Source organism: Halichoerus grypus, chromosome 13, assembly GCF_964656455.1.
Source record: "Halichoerus grypus chromosome 13, mHalGry1.hap1.1, whole genome shotgun sequence".
NCBI lineage: Eukaryota > Metazoa > Chordata > Mammalia > Carnivora > Phocidae > Halichoerus > Halichoerus grypus.
In genome coordinates, this window is record NC_135724.1 from 13,321,444 (window position 1) to 13,339,376 (window position 17,933).

The 17,933-nt window shown below is 46.0% G+C and overlaps 1 protein-coding gene across 1 annotated transcript in view; it reads left to right on the forward strand.

The window, feature by feature from the left end:
* Positions 1 to 17,190, forward strand: part of BCL2 (BCL2 apoptosis regulator) — a 184,695-nt gene extending 167,505 nt beyond the window's left edge. The window contains exon 3 of the mRNA XM_078060204.1: positions 17,053 to 17,190. Within this exon, the coding sequence (XP_077916330.1) occupies positions 17,053 to 17,067 (15 nt within the window). The 3' untranslated portion in view covers positions 17,068 to 17,190. The remainder of the gene's footprint in view (positions 1 to 17,052) is intronic.
* Positions 17,191 to 17,933: the final 743 nt, after the last annotated feature.

Sequence of the window (17,933 nt, forward strand, 5' to 3'; positions counted from 1 at the left end):
TTGCTATACTTCAAGCAAACAAAACAAAACAAAACAAAACACACCCCCAACATCCTCTGCCCCAACCTACTTACCTCTGCATATTCAGATATGACCTTCCATTCAGATGTGACTTGTGTTTCATTAGTAACTGTTTATTGTTTCTCATCCGAGGACCCAGGCCTGGCCCAATATGGGAAATTAGGATAAGTCAAGAGGAGTTACAATAATCAGGATTAAACGTAAATAAGTAGTCTACTCTACAATTAAACTTAGTCTAAAATGACTAATTTATAAATGTGAACTTCAGTGCTAATTTCAATTGTACTTTTAGGGCAGGGGCTGTTTTTATACTTTCTTATCACTTATAGTTAGTAATGTACACCTACTCTATCAGAAAAAAACAGGAAGGCCTTGAAATATAAGCCTTTCTAAGGAAATTAGGGAGTCCATTGAAATTCTATTCTGATCTTATTCTGTGGTGTCTTTTGCAGTCCAGACAAATGTGGTTACACACTTTTTAAGAAATACAATTCTACATTGTCAGGCTTATGAAGGTTCCAATCAGATCTTTATTGTTATTCAATTTGGATCTTTCAGGGATTTTTTTTTTTTTTTAATTATTATGGGACAAAGGACATTTGTTGCTGGGATGGGAGGGAAGAAGAATTTTCAGAGGAGCAAAACATTCCCAAGACTGAATCAGGAGGTTTCAGAATAGCCAGGACTGTGGGGTATGAAATGGAAGCAAGCGGGACCTTTACGAGGGTCAGTGTGATGCCTCTCTGAAGGACCTTCTGCAATAAATGAGAAATACCTTTAAGCTCTGCAGTATGTGTAGATACTAGAGACATCAGAATGTCAAAGTCCAGCTCTTTTTTTTTTAAAGCTGTCTTTATTTTATTTTATTTTTTTTTAAGAGAGGGGGAGAGAAAGAGAGAATCTTAAGCAGGCTCCATGCCCAGCCCAGAGCCTGATGCAGGGCTCAATCTCAGGACCCTGAGATCATGACCTGAGCTGAAATCAAGAGTTGGACGCTTAATCAACTGAGCCAGCCAGGCGCCCCCAGCTCTCTTTTAAACATTTACCATCAATGGTACGTATTTTAAGCCTGGATATGTCTAATGGCTATTTACACAATAAATTTGCAGTTTTAACCAACAGGAGACTTAATAAAGACTTCTGGTTGGTAGGGACATCTGTTTCTAAATATTTATTATGCAGAATACAGAAAAAAAATGTGTGAAACTGAATTAGGTAAGTGGTAATACAAGTCCCTTATCCTTACCCAAAGAATCACTCTGTTCGTGACTATGCTCGTAGGACAGACTTCGGACAACTATGAAATATGCGTATCACTGGGCAAGAAGAAAACCAGTGGAGTATGAATGGTATTGTACCTATTCATAAGGACAACCCCAGAAAAATAAAGCCAATATCCTATTGATGACAAGGTTGTTCACTATACCAGATGTTCTTAGGTGAACAACACTGCTCAGAGCTTGCATCCATTAGAACAAAAAGCAAGAATAGACTCAATGGTGACTCTAGCTTTCTTGTAATAGGTAATTTCTATTTATCTTGACGGGGGGAAGTGGAAGGGAATAATCCAGCACCATTCATCCCAGTAAGAGGTGCATTTCCATTAAAATTATTTTTTATATTTAATAATTATCAAAATTTGTAACATATTTGTACATCTTTAACAATTGGGAAATAAGGATGCCTGGGTGGCTCAGTCAGTTAAGTATCTGCCTTCGGCTCAGGTCATGATCTCAGGGTCCTGGGATCGAGTCCCACATCAGGCTTTCTGCTCAGTGGGAGTCTGCTTCTCCCTCTCACTCTCTCTCTGTGCTCTCCCTCTCTCTCTTTCTCAAATAAATAAATAAAATCTTTAAAACAGCCAAGTGGGTAATAATAATTGTCATAATTACTCAACCCAGGAACAAAAAAGTAAATCATAGACTTAATTTGGTGGTAGAAAATTATGAGCAGTTAATTAATTTTAAGCTTTTAGTTTTAAGAAGTATCACCTTGTGGGAACACCTGGGTGGCTTAGTCAGTTAAGCATCTGACTCTTAATTTCAGCTCAGGTCATGATCTCACGGTCATGAGATTAAGCCCTGTGTCAGGCTCTGTGCTGGGCATGGAAACTGCTGAAGATTCTCTTTCCTTCCCCCTCTGCCCCTCTTCTCTCTCCCTCTCTTTCTCTTCCTCCCTCTCTCTAAAAAAAAAAAGAAAAAGAAAAAAAAGAAATATCACATTAGGATAAAATGGAGAGTAGAAATATGAATTTTGGAGAGAAAAGAAACAATGTAAAATTTCCAGGTGTCAAAAAAATAACTTGTCCCTGTATTTTTTCATGTAGATGATGCTGAGTATCAAATCATTACGGTATTTAGATTCCAATTCTCTAAATAAATTTATTTTTAAATGTCAACTGTTAAAATAACTTTTCAGACAAGCTTGTTGTAAATATTTGTCAAAATTCTATTTCAAATTGGCTTCAGGGGGCGCCTGGGTGGTTCGTGGGTTAAGCGTCTGACTTTGGCTCAGGTCATGGTCCCGGGGTCCTGGGATCGAGCCCCACATCGGGCTCCCTGCTCTGCGGGAAGCCTGCTTCTCCCATTCCCGCTCCCCCTGCTTGTGTTCCCTCTCTCGCTATGTCTCTGTCAAATAAATAAATAAAATCTTAAAAAAAAAAAAGTTCTTATTAAAAAAAAAAAATTGGCTTCAAATCAGGGATTCTCTCTTGGAAGAGACCTCTAAAGCAAGAAATGTGCCATAACCAAAAAGCCAAAGTCTGATTGACCTGTTTTAAGTAGCTGAGTGGGGAACCCTAACTTCTCAGGATTTCATAATCCCATTAAAGTCTATCTGGAAATTACTCAAGCATTTTATCAAGAATCATAATGACTTCACAGAAGGGGTTGTAAATTTCATCATACAAAAATGTTCTGCCATAGACCTTTTGGGGACAGTTTTCTTTCGCATACTATTAACAACGCATTGGAAATTAAATCCTTTGCAACTGTTTACATTTAAATTTTTAAAATTAAATGTCAACTTAAACATGTATGAGGGTGGAACTTGTCTTTAAAAAACTTCATTTAGTGGCACACCAGCAACTTGTCAGAAGACACCTCCCAGCACATCCTCTGGGCTCTGCTGAGAGCTCCCTAGAGGAAAGGGGGTGGGGAGAGAAGCAGAAGATACACTCCCTCCCTCCAGGACCCGGTAGGGTCTTTTGTATTGAAGTAAATCTTTCTGTCAGCACCAAGGAAGTAGGTAAATGGATAATAATAATCGCAATCAGTACTCATTCCAGGAACAAAAAAAATAATAACAATAAAGCCATAAGGTCACAAAAACTCATTTAAATGCACTGGCTTACTTTTGTTGTAAAAAAGTGTAAGAGGCTAATCAATTTTAAATATATTCTTTTCGTTGCAAATTTATGTTAAAATTCCTTTTGTGGGGGGGGAGTTTGTTTTGCATTTAAAAACCCTGCAGTCTCATTGCCCACCTTACCCTACTTAATTCTCTTGTCTGTGTGTTCTTGGTTGCATGCTCCTCTACCATCCTTAATTTATGCTGCTGAAAGATCTGAGCCCACATCCAGAATGAAAGGCATGCCCCAAAGCAATCAGGCCCTGTTCTTTTCCTCTTTCTTTTCTTACGCTCTAGAGAAGAACTCTCTGAGTTGCCTTCAATTACAGCCTCCTTTTGGGGTCTCCCATAGTTCATCCCTGGACCCAGAGTGAGAATCTCTGAGAGGGCGTGTCAAAAACTCTGAAGAGCCTGAGATTTATATTTTCCCTACTTGAAAGCCAGCAAGTTCGCCTGCCACCATTTAATGGATGCTGGTTGAAAACATGAGATTCCTGAGTCAGAGACAAAGGACAGATTATTATTCACAGCCTTCGCAGTAGCCAAAATAATCAGCATTTTTTGAGCCTGGTCCCCAAGCCCCAATTCCCACAAGACTCTGTGAAAAGGACCAGAAGACATCTGCACACATAGTGGATTGTGATACAGGAGAGGAACTCTGAGTTTAGGAATTTAGGCAACTCCAATCATTTACAGTGAGCAGTAAGCACATCTGCCCTTTGCTCTGGAAGAAGGCACGGTGTCTGTCTTTGCTATACAGACAGCCTCGGGAAGTCTGGAAGGAAGAGCGTTCAGTGCCTTGCTTGCAACATGAGCAGAAACATGAGAAACCCATAGTGAATCGTCTCCCAGCCGTACCACGGAAGAAGTCTACCCTTGCTGCAGATCAGGCCCCTGAATGCAAATACAGCAAAATATACCTATGTCTCTGCATGGACACGCTCCATGTATCGTGACCTCCCTTTAGTAAGATTACACCAAATATGATCATGGTTCCTTAGCTGGGAGCTGACTTGATGCTGCTGATCATCAAAGATAACCTTGAATCTCTCTTTTCAGCTGCCTGCTGTCCATGGTCAACTGGATATTTACCATCACCTCAAAACATCAACCAAATCTAATTTACAATTTAGTCCCAAGACTAGGTCTTTCCCTAGCTTCTCCTTTGCTATCAGTGGTATTATCATTTCCCAGTTTTCCACACTAAGCACTTGGCGCATCATTCCCACTCAATGCTCTTTGGACGGGTTGATTAATGGATCCAGGCATCCAACAAATATTTGTGGAGCTCCACTCGAGGCACCCGTGCGGGGCCGGGCTCTAGGCTTTAGGAATGATTAAGATCCAGTCTTTAGCCTCAGGGAATCTCATTCTCGTGTTTTGCCTATTTTTTTTTCTTTTTAAAAATATTTATCAAGTCCCATTTAATAGGCCCGTTGTTTTCTGGACGCATCTTTAGCATCGGTCAGGAGTAACTTGCTATTTACATGACTACATGTTGTCTTTCAAAATGGGTTGTTAGGGGCAGGTTCCCACAGACAAACAATAAGCATTTCTCTCTTTCTAGCCAAGCCTTGGATCTTTCTCTGAAACAACTGGCTTCCATGCTTATGTAGCTATGGATTTTTCTCTGCATTCTTTCTGTGTTTTTCCAAAGTTTTGGGACCATTTCATCTCAGGCAGGCGGGCAAAGACTAAGTCAAACTTAGTGGAAAGTAGACCCAGACTGGCTTTGATCTTCCCTCCCAAGGGAAACATCACCTCCTATATCCATGTGGAACTCCTCAGCTGCGGAGGAAAAGAAAGAAAAGGAGGAATAAAATATTTATAGGAAAATTATTTCTCACAAGCAAGCAGTTGTTCTAAAAGCTTTTAGAAATGTAATTATTTTTCTTCTTCTTGGGCTTTTCTGTTTTTAATATGAAACACTTTCAAGTCCCCTGGTTCCATTTCCAGGAAGCAGTAATCCATTTTGCCTTGGGTGGAGTTTAGGAAAGAACTAGGTTGCAGAAATGAAAATGTTTCCTTTGAAATTGTCACATGGAACTCTTGCTGCTTCTTTAATGTCTTGCATAAGAAGGGCCCTGTTCCCGAGGGCACGGTGGACCAGCTGTCCTCTGGCCCTTTGCTGCAAGAGTCTCTGTCCTGTTTTACTCACAGCTGGACTCCTGGCCCCACTTACCCTCACCTACCAAGTGACTGTCTTATCCAAAGGGAAAACTTCTGGACCAGTGCTGTTCAGTAGGAATGAAATGTGAGCCACAGATGTGATTTTTCATTTTCTAGTAATGACATTAAAAATTAAAATAATACATGAAATTAATTTTAATAATATATTCTATTTAACGCAATATATCATGTCAACCTCTAATCCATACAAAAACTATTGAGGTCATTTCCATTCTTTTTTTTTTTTTTTTTTTTTTTTTAAAGATTTTATTTATTTATTTGAGACAGAGAGAATGAGAGAGAGAGAGCACATGAGAGGGGGGAGGGTCAGAGGGAGAAGCAGACTCCCTGCCGAGCAGGGAGCCCGATGCGGGACTCGATCCAGGGACTCCAGGATCATGACCTGAGCCGAAGGCAGTCGCTTAACCAACTGAGCCACCCAGGCGCCCATTTCCATTCTTTTTTTTTTTTTTTTTTTTTTTTTTTTTATATGCAGTCTCTGAAATCCAGACTTACCTAAAAGAGTTCTTGGTTTTGAAACATTTGCTGTCAGTTAAAAGGGGAAACTAGATTGCACTGTGTTCGATGAAAGTATTGCAAGCCCTACTGGTGAGCTTCGAATGCTTAGTGTCTGGGCCTGAATTCTGGCTTACTAAAAGCATAAGCTCCGGTAAAGCATTCTGCCTCTTTGAGTCTTAAGTTTCTCCTCCACTCAGCAGGGTGTATCCTTTGTTCTACCGTGTCCTACCAGCCTCCTGGGACAGTGGGGAAGGGAGATCAAAATGGTGGACGTGAGGCGTAGTGATGGCATGTGAAATGGAAAATAACTATTTATTATTCCAAACCATTAAAATCTGTGCAGCCACAGAAAACAATAAACCCCCAATATCTACAAAGACGGAGTAGCCATTTAAATAAAAAACTGGAAAAAAAATTTAAGAAACTGAGTCAAAGAAGCAAATTCCTGTAATTAACCACAGTGTCAACAATTTTCTTAATCATTACCAAACCTTGACTTCTCATTTTTATTTACACAGACACACACACACACACACACGATGATAAATGACCCCCAGGATAATAATCAACTCTGGTCCTTGGAGCCAGGTACACATCATGAGAATCCATCTTGATAATGCCTAGCTATAAACTTAGTAACAATCTTGACAATGATACTGCAGAAAACATTGCACATGGACCTTATTTTTAAAGACCAACAATTTGAGATGTCTATAGAGAGTTCCTGCAATATCTCTATCCCATAACCACCTGGATATTTCCTCGCCCGGATAGCTTTTAGATTAGTAACATCAGCTTCTAACATTCCCTATGACACCACTTAAAACCTACCTTCTCGTTGTTTTCTTTAAAATGAGAGCTGTGTGCAAGGGGACTGGGAAAATATGTTGTCTTCATTCCTAAATTGTTCTCTCCCAAGTGTTACTTAAAAATAAAATTCCAATTTTGGACGTTTCCCATTTCCCTTCACTAATTACTTCTTTTCTGTTCCACCCAATGGTACCATAACTAATTCAAGTTCAAACAGAACTTAGTCACTATTTCATCACACCTACCTCCTACTCCTGGGGAAGCCGTGTATAGTCCGCAAAGACAGAAACCGAGAAGGGTCTTGGGCTTCATGAGGCCACAGTTGTCACGCTGAGCCAACCACATGTGACCAGTTTGCCCTTGTCCGGGAGCATAGAGCATGTTCTCACCCGAAAATCCACACTTGCCAGTCATATGATGTGTGGAGATAAACAAAGACCAACCAAATGAGAACAAGCAAAGGCTATTTATTCAGAACCCGCTATATATAGCAAGGAAGTCAGCCACCATCACTTGCATTTGGCAGAGACTCAAAGGCAGGCAGAGGGAAAGCTTTACAGTGAAAAAAAGGAAGGCTTTGGGTATGCCCCTGTTGGAGGCTGTTGGCATGGGGAAGCCATAGGAGGGCCAACTAGAAGTGAGCATTCTGTGTGATCACTTGGGGAGCATATTTGGCTTTCTCTGGCCTGTCCTAAGTTGGAGGTGGGGACAAAGATCAGGGAAGCTGACAGTTATTAATCAGGTCCTTGCCACCTGGGGCCAATTGTTTGGAGGTTATTGTTTCCTGGATTGTTACTAGAGACAGAAGTCTGACTTCCTACAGCGTGATATATAGAGAACAAGCCAACTTTCTGGCCTGGTTACTCTATGGGCTGGTTTCCTGGGCTGGTTGCTGTAGATTGGGGGTCAAAGTTCAATGTTTATATGTGGTCTGGCCATTGTCCATTCAGATATTCAGTCTCCTGATGCAAAACAAAGCATCTACGAGGGGACCAACACGAGTGATCAGGACATGATCAAATGAGGTTGCCAGAGTCATCCAACACCCAGGCAGCAGCCCAGCCATTTGTTAATGATGTCCTCTGAGTCCTTACCTCTTCACAGCCACACAGCGTGGTGACATTTTCCAGTCTCCCCTGCCACCTCATCCAAAGAGTGTCTCCAGTGCACTTGTGGTCACTTCCACACCACCGAGGACATGGCTGTGCGGGGCTGGAATGCAGGACTTCGGTCCGATGTCCGTGTGACAGCTCACCCAGAGGGGACCCTGGGGTTCCAGAGCTTTCTGAGGTAAAGGACTTAGAAGTATCTCCTTGGGTTCAGCAATTCTAAGATGCTTTGCCGTAGTTTCTTTGGAAGAGCTGTACCTACTTGCAACTGCCCCAAGTTGTCTTTAGGACAGTGTAGTGGGTGGGATTTAAGATAGACTTGGCGGGCGCCTGGGGGGCTCAGTCAGGTGTCTGCCTTCGGCTCAGGTCATGATCTCGGGGTCCTGGGATCCAGCCCCGTATCGGGCTCCCTGCTCAGCGGGGAGTCTGCTTCTCCCTCTCCCTCTGCTGCTCCCCACCGCCCGCTAGTGCTCTCTCTCGCTCTCTCTCTGTCTGTCTCTCAAATAAATAAATAAAATCTTTAAAAAAAAAAGATAAGATAGGCTTGGGATCCAATCTTGGCTGTGATAATATAATTTTAAAAACTCATGAAAAAGCCACCCAACATTTACTGGGTTGATACAAGTGCTTTAGATACACTGCCTCCTATGACGTGGGTACCATTAGTGTTGAATTTTATAGGTCCCACCGGGGAAAATCAAGGTGTCGTCAGAGCTGTGCTCCTTCTGGAGGCTCCGGGGAGACTCTGTTTCCCTCCCTTTCCCAGCTTCTAGAGGCACCCACGTCCCTGGGCTCATGGCCCCTCCCTCACCTCGCCCCAGCCTCTGCTTCCTTCAGCACCTGTCACTCTTGCTTTGGTGCTCCTGGGTCCCTTTCATAGAGCCTACGAGGACGGAGCCCACCCAGACGTCCAGGAGAGCCTCTGCATCTCAGATCATCTGCAAAGTCCACTGTACTGTGTAAGGTGATGGCGTCACAGGTTCCGGAGATTAGGACGGGCACATCTTTGGGGGGCCATTATTCAGCTTACCACAGTAGATAAACTGAGGCTCAGAGAGGTTAATTCATCTTCACAAAGCCTCGTAGCTCATGGTAGCGGAGCTCAGGTTTGAGTTTTCCACCTACATCAGACTTCCCTTTCTGAGTTCACCGGCAATGCCCTGGGGGCCAAACTCAGCGCCTTGTCACATGTGCAAACCATGACCTTCCCCCCCTGCACGTGCCCAGGCATGACGGCCCATCGCCACCAGCCAGAACAGTCAGCTTTTTGGCCATCCACACCTCTTGGTCCAGAAGCTCCAACGTCCAGGAAGACCATCGTCTGTGGGGACAAGGTCTAGCGGCCGGAGAGGCCCCTCTTTAAAGCTCAGCCTCTGTTTCCACAGCCACAGCCCAGCAGTTTGCTCTGGTTTCTGTTCCTCTTGCTTCCTGTGCATCCTCCGTGCACCACCTCACTTCCACTCTGACCCCCTTAAAGTTCTTCCCTAGCTCTGTCGTCTGAGCTGAGCACATGGGGATCACCCAGGGATAATGCCTTCCTCTCTCCGTTTCCTCTTGGTAACAGGTCAGGGGTTAGGAAGAATCTCTGGTTTAGCCAATAATTATTTCCAAGAAATGCAGACACACCAGCCCCTGGCTAGTGAGGGCACCGTGGACCAGCGGACCTGTTCTGGGAACCAGTACAGCCCGTCTCCAGGGTGAGTCCAGGCAGGAGGGGGGACTCACCTTGGGAGGAGGAAGATACTCTTGGCACTGCCACAAAGCCCTGACCTTCTGCCCCACCTTAACCCTCCCTCTTGACTATAAGAAAACTCAGGAAGCCCTTGCTCAGCCAAACAGGGCAGAATTACAAAAGATAGCAGAATACCGCTCTTGTGTGTGCTCATTCTCAGACCTTCTGGGCTCTGGCCCTTACTTGCCAGACCTGTAGTATTGAATGGATACTCCATGCCCCATGTGGTCTTCATGTCACTGTGCCAAGAGGGGATGCTCTGCTGCTTTCTTTTGTATTTCTTTATTGCATATGGATGGACAAGGGCTTGGAAGAATGAAAGGAGAGTTATTCATTATAAAGAGGAAATTAATAAAGACCACAGTGAGCCCAGATTGTTTTATCTTCTCTCTATACCATGGTTCGTTCGACTGTTAGAATAATTGCAGATCAATTGCACTTAATTAATAACTTAAAACTACTGCCCAGAATTCCCTTTGACCTCCACTTGGGCCAAGTGTATACAAGGAAGCCTAGTGGGAAAGGTGGCTCTCACAGGAAGTTTCTGGGCCTCTCTTTTGGGGGAAATTTTTCAAGAGTCCCCGAGTCCTGAATTCCCGGTCTTTAATGCTCTGTGGCTCTTCGTATTTGTTTTCTGCAGCTGAGCAAGGCCTAAGCCCTCCCACCCACGATGAATTCTGGCCCCCAGTGAGATCTTGCATGAAGCACTGTATAAATCCTGGACGCGGCTGAGTGAGGGAGACATTTATTGTCTGTCTCGGCTCTCAGTGGCTAAGTGTTTTCATGGAGACATGTGCAGTAAGCCTGTACTACTGTCCTCCCAGCCTGAGTCCGACCAACGCTAGGTCCTGGGACTCCAGCGCTCAGCTCACCTGGTGGGGATTGATTCCAGTTTCCTGTGATTGAGTCCCGTTTCCCAAGTGTCTTTAGGAGCATAAACAATTATTATGAGCACAATCCAGGATAAGGAAAAAATATAGCCAGTTTTCTCCCAAAATTATTGCAGTCTTCCTCTTTCTTTTGAAATTCACAGGTCACTAGAAACTGGAAAATAACTTAAACATGGTTGACTATACCATGTCGGGCATCCCCCAAAAGAATCAGTGTTTTTATACTTCAAGACCATTGTTATGTTAGATTATTTCACTTGCAAAAATCAAATATACATTCAATATAGATAATTTCTTTCAAAAATAAAGTTTAAGATAAAGGACATCTCAAAGGATTCCAAGAAAGCCAAGAAATATGTTTTCATAAATCCCTGGAGATCCTTGGAAAGGTCATTTACCTTTATGGGTCTTATTTTCTTAAAATTCAACAAAAGTGAAGGTCTCCGCTGGGTAACCTCCGAGACAGTGCAATTCAAAAGAACTTTCCACGATGATGGAAACGTTCTGCATGTGCGCCACCGGATAGAGTCGCCACCGTGAGCATTTGAAACGTGGCTAGTGTGGCAGAAGAACTCAATCTTAATGTTATTTAATTTAAATTTAAGTTGTCCCATGTGGCAAGTGGCTCGTATTGGACAGGGCAGCTATAAGGAAAATTAAAAGGGAAGTCAAGGCTGATGTTCTAGGCCTTGGGTCTACAGTTAGCCTACTCCGACTATGGAGACCCACTCCTCTGCTACAAGCATGCTCTCTACACTTGTAGCTGGCTGAGGGAGGGAAGAGTGTAGGGCCCAGGAAAGCACATGCCTGCCTTATGATCAGCAGGACCACTTCGAATTCCGAGGAGAGAGAGAGGGACCCGGTGAGCACTTCCAGATACAAGCCGCTAGCGGCATGGCATCCGAGGAGAAAGAACAGAACAACGTCTTCTAGGATTCCTTTGGCCTTTCCTGGATGTCTTGGGTTTTTGGAGAGAAAGTGGGACCTTTGTCTAGTTAGGTAAGAGAGCTGGCTCCCTGCCACCAATCAATCAGAAAGCTTTTAAGATGGGAGTCTATGAAAAATGTATAAAATACACACTCCCGAAAATAAATCAAACACAGTGAAGTTTTCAGCTTAGAAGCACTCCTGAGGGCCAGAGACTAGGTTCTCACAACTTAAAAACTTCGTTAAGACCTCATTCCTTGTTGAGCTCAAATCCACCTCTCCTAAGGCATCAGTGAGGTCCATCAAGGTATTTCCCCTTTTTGGGGTGGGGGAGGATCTGAAATGTGGTACTTTTCTACCCTCCCCCAGAGCTCATTTACTCCCTGAAAGAAACAAAAGCAAGGGACACACTCATTTGTGCCATTGTGTTTGGTACAATCACTGGCCTTTAAATCGCTACATTAAAAACTGTTTCCAGGGCCCCGTGGAGCTAGGCGATTATGTTTAATATAACCTTCTGGGTTTTGGTTTCATGCAGACCAACAAAGAATATGGAAACATGTAATTCCATACTGCCCAAAGTACTTCTGCAGCCTTGAATCTCAATTAAAATGTTTGTTTACTTATCTGCTAATCTCATTATTTTTTCTAAATCCGAGCTCAGTGAACGAGAGTTCAGAACCTGAAGTTCAGCCATTTCTGAAATATGACTAAATTGGAAACCTGGAGAGAGTTCTATTCAGCTGGGGAGAGAAATACATAAACCCCCACATGAATGACTTGGAGTGTCCTTTAACTTTCCCGAACAGAAAGCCATTTGCTATGGAGAAGGTATGTGCACAAAGGAGTAACTTTTTAGAAATTTACCAGCGATTTTATCGTGGTAAATTGAGCCACGATCCCTATGAGAATACTTGCTATTATTGCTAGAAATGCATAGAGCCTGTATTTATTTTCAGAGGGGTTTGGTATCATTTTTATTAGTTGCTCTTCACAAAAAGCAAAACAGAAACCACCCCAAACCTCTGAGAGGTAGATCAGATTTTATCTGTCTCTCTTTTTTTCTTTCCAAATGAGGAAACCACACAAAGTGTTTTGCCCTGGGGTCAGCTAGCCCATCGGTGGCTGGACTGGGGTTAGAAGTCCTGGTCCCTAGACTCCCAAGCTGCGAATCGTCCCTGGAGCTGATCCTCCCATCCCCAGTGGGGACACGCCTCAGGGTGCTGTGCAAGCCGGGAGCTATGCCAACAGACAGGTCCTCCTCCCTAAATACTCCCCATTTCACCATGTCAAGTCCCCGAGGGCTGTGAACTACCTCACCTGGGAGACCTTCTCAAGTGGTTCTTTTGCTTCCTTTGTAACTAACACCACCTGGATGGAGTCCAAGATCCTTCCTGTTCTGAATTCTCTTCTATGGCAAATAAGTCACATTATTATTTTTACTATGATCTGGCCGTAACCCCCAGGCTGTTCTAAAGTCCCTGTTGGTTGTCTTTCCCCAAGGCAGGGTGTTATTCTGACAGAGCGTGGCTCTCTCCAGGTGTGGTGGAGGGCTGGGGAGAGCACTTCCCAGGCTTGGCACTGGATGGCTGAGCAGGGCAAGGTCATCCCCATCCTCAGGAAGGCTAGAGGAGGGCCACTGTCCAGGGGAGCCCACTTCTGCTTGCAGGCCAGACACAGGGCAGCAAACGCATTGCCCCACAACTCCCCTCAGCGGCAGACTCAAGAGAAGAGATCCTGGCTTCTGGAAGAGGACAAAGCAAGATAACGAACACAAAACAAAGAAGTAAACTTCATAGGTCCATGAAACGAGAGCCTAGGCTCTGCATCCATGTTTCCAAGTTAGCGTATTACTCACATTTCCCATGGTTGCCCACTACAGTGTTTCCCAAAGAGTGTGCTGTGGAACACCAGCTCCAGGAGGCACATTTTAGAAATGGGGTCTCATTGTCAAGTAGGTTGGAGAAATACCACATATTACATTTCCCTCTTATAGAGTCACATTGGCATCAATCACTTGGGCATATCAAAAGCTATGAGAAGTTCCACAACAAGAACCCTTATTTTGCTCAACCCATTGCTCCAGAAAGTCAAGGTGGGGCAGATTCTCCTTTGAGTGGGACCTGGAGCTGCCCCTCCTGAGAGTTTCATTTCTGCTCCTGGTGTTACCTCTTCAGGCATTCCCCTCTGCCCGAGGCCTCTTGCGCAGAGTTCTGTCTCACACTGAGATGCCCTTCCCTTCATCCAGTCCTCCCTGTTGCCACCCCTCCACCTCAGTCAGGTCCACAATGCCCACTCCTAAGCCTTCTCCCTGCTCTCTAGCATCTTCCAGTAAACCTCCACCAGCTCATTTGTTCTGTTTAGAACCCCTTTCTCCACATCCCACAGTGGCCAAGACCAACCAAGTCTCTCTATGGCTTCCTGCAGTAACACTAGAATCTTTTGCCTCCCTTCTGAGAGCTTCAACACTGACACTCAACCCCCCTCTCATCCACCCATTGGTCCCCACTCAACTCTTCTCTCTCAACCTCCGTCAGGTGGGTCCCATGAGAAGTGTGATTAAGAACAAGAGTTTGAACCCAAGAAACAGACTCTTAACTATAGAGAATAAACTGAGGGGTACCAGAGGGCTGGTGGGTGGGGGGAAGGGGGAAATAGGTGATGGGAATTAAGAAGCGCACTTGTCGGGGCACCTGGGTGGCTCAGTCATTAAGTGTCTGCCTTCAGCTTGGGTCATGATCCCAGGGTCCTGGGATCGAGCCCTGCATCGGGCTCCTTGCTCAGTGGGAGGCCTGCTTCTCCCTCTCCCTCTCCCCCTGCTTGTATTCCCTCTCTCACTGTGTCTCTCTCTGTCAAATAAATAAATAAAGTATTAAAAAAAAAAAGCGCACTTGTCATGATGAGTACCAGGTGATGTATGGAAGCATTGAATCACTATACTATACACCTGAAACTAATATAATGCTGTATGTTAACTATACTGGAATTAAAATAAAATTTAAAAACTATACTGGAATTAAATTTTTAAAAAATTAAAAATCAAAATCAAAACTTCAAAAGCAAAAAAACACAAAGGAACAAGGGTTTGGAGACATTTGTGAGCTTGAATTCTGTTTCTTTCCCCTATGGACCCTGTGGCCTACGCCTCTGAACATCAGCTTTCTCATCTGCAAAATGAACAGAATAATAAAGTCTCAGGGCTGTTGTAAGGGCGGGGGGAGAACACACATGCAAATGTGTGGCCTGGAACATGGGAAGCCCCAAAACTGTTAACCATTCTTCTGAGCCATATATCCCCTGCTAACCCTATTTCCAGCCTTGGGTTTATTCTGACAGACATACACACACACACACAGACACATACATACCCCTTCTAGAAACCCTTCTCTCCCATCTCCATTACCTGGACTGTATCCATCCTTCTGGGCCCAACTCATTCTCACCTCTTGCATGAATCCTGCCCTGAAGACATGTATGCAGAAATCCCCTCTCCTGGGTTTCTCCCACATGCCTGGCCTGAGTTGTCGTCTAATGCTTTCAGACACATTCACCTGGTCCCCCAATAAGACTGCAAACTCTCGAGAGCAGGGGCCACATCCTACCATCTGCGTGGACCCACAGACCCCCGCTCTACAGGGTTGGGGAGCTGACCGGGTTGCGTACTCACGGTAGGATGAACCTAGTATATACTCCTCCTGGCTCTTAGAAAGCCCTATTAATTTTCATTTTACTGTAAATTTTGACACCTGACCTTGATGGCATATTATAGGGAAAAAGGAAAAAACTCCCAGACCTGTTATTTTTTATATCCCAAATTTCTTGTTCTCAGCCCTCTACTCCGGCTCAACAGAACCATGTCCTTTCTTCCCTCCTCTCTCCTCCTGATCACTAACCAAGGTCTTTTGGAATGATGTACTCCAGCCCTCTCCAGCAATTTTCAACTGCTCCGTTCTCTTTCTTCCTAAAATATTCACACATGCATGCACCGACCCCATGCACACACCCTCACACATACACATGCATGCATGCACACACCTACACACACATGCACGTACTCATACACACACGCGTGCACACACCAAGTCCCCATTCCCATCTGTGACACCATCCTCCTGCCAACCTTCACCCTAGGTGCAGACAACTCTGCACAGAATAAACTGGAATGCTAAACATAAAAAAGTAGGGATTTCCTTATCTGTCTGTCAGCACCTCTTCATTACAGCGGAGCTAATTTGAAATGAGGAGATTCTTGGCCCCCACCCGCCATACCCTAGGAGGATCTTTTTACACAGCAGATGTTCATCTACTTGCCCACAGCGTGGTGACAAGAAGCCGTGGCTTCCCAGGTGGGCACGGGTGAGAAGGCTCCTGTCATGCCCTGTGACTGTCAGGAGCAGTGAGGAGAAATGGAGAAGCAGAGGAGGCATAAAGGCCCAAAGAGGGGCCAGAAACAACACAAAACAGAAAAGGGCACCATGATGATAAAGGGAACTGAGAACAATGAAGAAGAGTTTGTTCTTCTTGACCAGTCCCAGGGTGAAGAGTAGTTTCCAGGAATCCTTTTATAGGTTACCGGTGAACTCTATTGTCCTTATCAACACTCTCTCCCTTGACCTTTTTTTCCCTCTTTAATTCTTGGAATCAGGCACAGCGGATAAACTGCTGACGCTTACCACTGTCTGTCACAGACAACAGTTTCAAATTATTGGTGAGCAACCGGTGGTCACCCAGGAGGGGGAGAGGTGGCGGGCCGAGAATGATCGATCGTGGGGGGCTGGGGATGACATATGCAGAGCAGAGCCAGGGAGGTCAGACCGGGGGGCCGCGGCGCGGACCACATCTGTGTAAGTCCAGCCGCAGTAAAACATCAGCACGCAGCAAGGGGCCCCGCGCGAACAGGAATCAGAGGTGATTCGTGGGGACGGGCGGACGCCGAGGTGGGACAGCGGAGGCAGGCAGGCAGGGACGGCGGCTGGCTCACCTGGCCGCCCAGGTGGCACGTGGGGGCAGTGGGCGGGCAGCACGCGTTCGCACCTGCGTACACGGCGCGGGACCGGCTGCAGAGCGTTGTGTGGTCCTGGCGGCCTCTACTCCGGGGGGACCTTCCACATCCTTGGCCGTGTGCTTCAGAATCCTCAAAGCCCCTTTCGTGAGGGACTTGGAGCTTCACCGAGCCTCCTCCACCTGATGTCTGCGAGAGCGGGGGTGACCCGACCACCGGCAGCGAGCCCGGCCCTGGGCTTCCGAGCCGGTCATTGTCCTCCACGCCGGCAGGGGGCGATGCCGGCGCGCGCTCCCGCACAGGTCGGGAGGAGGAGGAGGGGGCCTCGGGGAGCCCCCCACGCCCCCCACCCGGGCTGCCCTGCTGCTGGCTTTCCTGGGCTCCGGCTTGGCGTCGCTTTGCTCCGGGGGCCACAGACTCAGGTAGAGCGGGCCCACCGGTGCAAACTGTGCGTGGTCGGCTGCTTTCCCGTGCTCCGCCATTCGAGCGTTCGCTTGCCCCTCTTACTCTTTCTCTTTTTTCTAGAGCCTTAGGTCCTAACGCTGTGCTCCCAGCTTTGGCTTATTCCAACATGGGATTTAAAAAGAACCTGCCCTGGATGATCCTGCCGCTCCTCCGTGAGACTGAGGCGCCGAGACCCTCCCGTGGCGCCCACGATCGCGTGGCGGGGTCAGCTTAGCAGCAGGTAAAAACACACGTTTTCTGTCTTTGCTGCTTCCGTGAAGTCCTGTCCTTGCTGCCCCTCAGATGCCCACGATGGAGATGAGCTACGTGACCAGCCATTTCGCAGGAGGGAGTGTGCAGCTGGGGTTCGTCTGAGGGGAAGGCTGATCGCTTTTCTGTGGGGAGAGCTTCATGGCAGGGGAGGACCTTATTGGGGAGTTGGTGGGTATAAGCCTGGGGACACAGCTGTCAGGGAGAATATTCCTTCTCGAGTGAGCAAAAGGCTTCATGAATGCACTGGACATGCCCCGGCCCTGAATTCACGGTTGGCCACGTGGCTGGGGTCATCCCCACCGGCACCTGTGTTCTGGGACCTGTGGGTGCCCGGCGCTGGTCAAGGGTGACCAGGAGCCCCCAGCATGCCTTGAATCAGGAAAGGAAGCCAGGGGCCAGGGGCCAGACACCGGGCTGAGGCTTGCATGTGTAAGAGGAAAATCATCCACCGTCCTACACACACACACACACACACACACACACACACACTTAAAACCAACTTGAGAACTAAAAATAGGGGATATGCAGGAGACGGTGGAGAGGACGGCCATAAAGGAAATTCGTTTTTGACCCTAGGGGTAGGAAAAGGCCCGTGTCGTCCCTCAGTCGGCACAGTGGTTGATGGTGCAAGCTGCGCCCGGCCCAGCCGGCTTGTTTGGGCTGTCAGTTAAACCGCCGCAGGGGAAGGC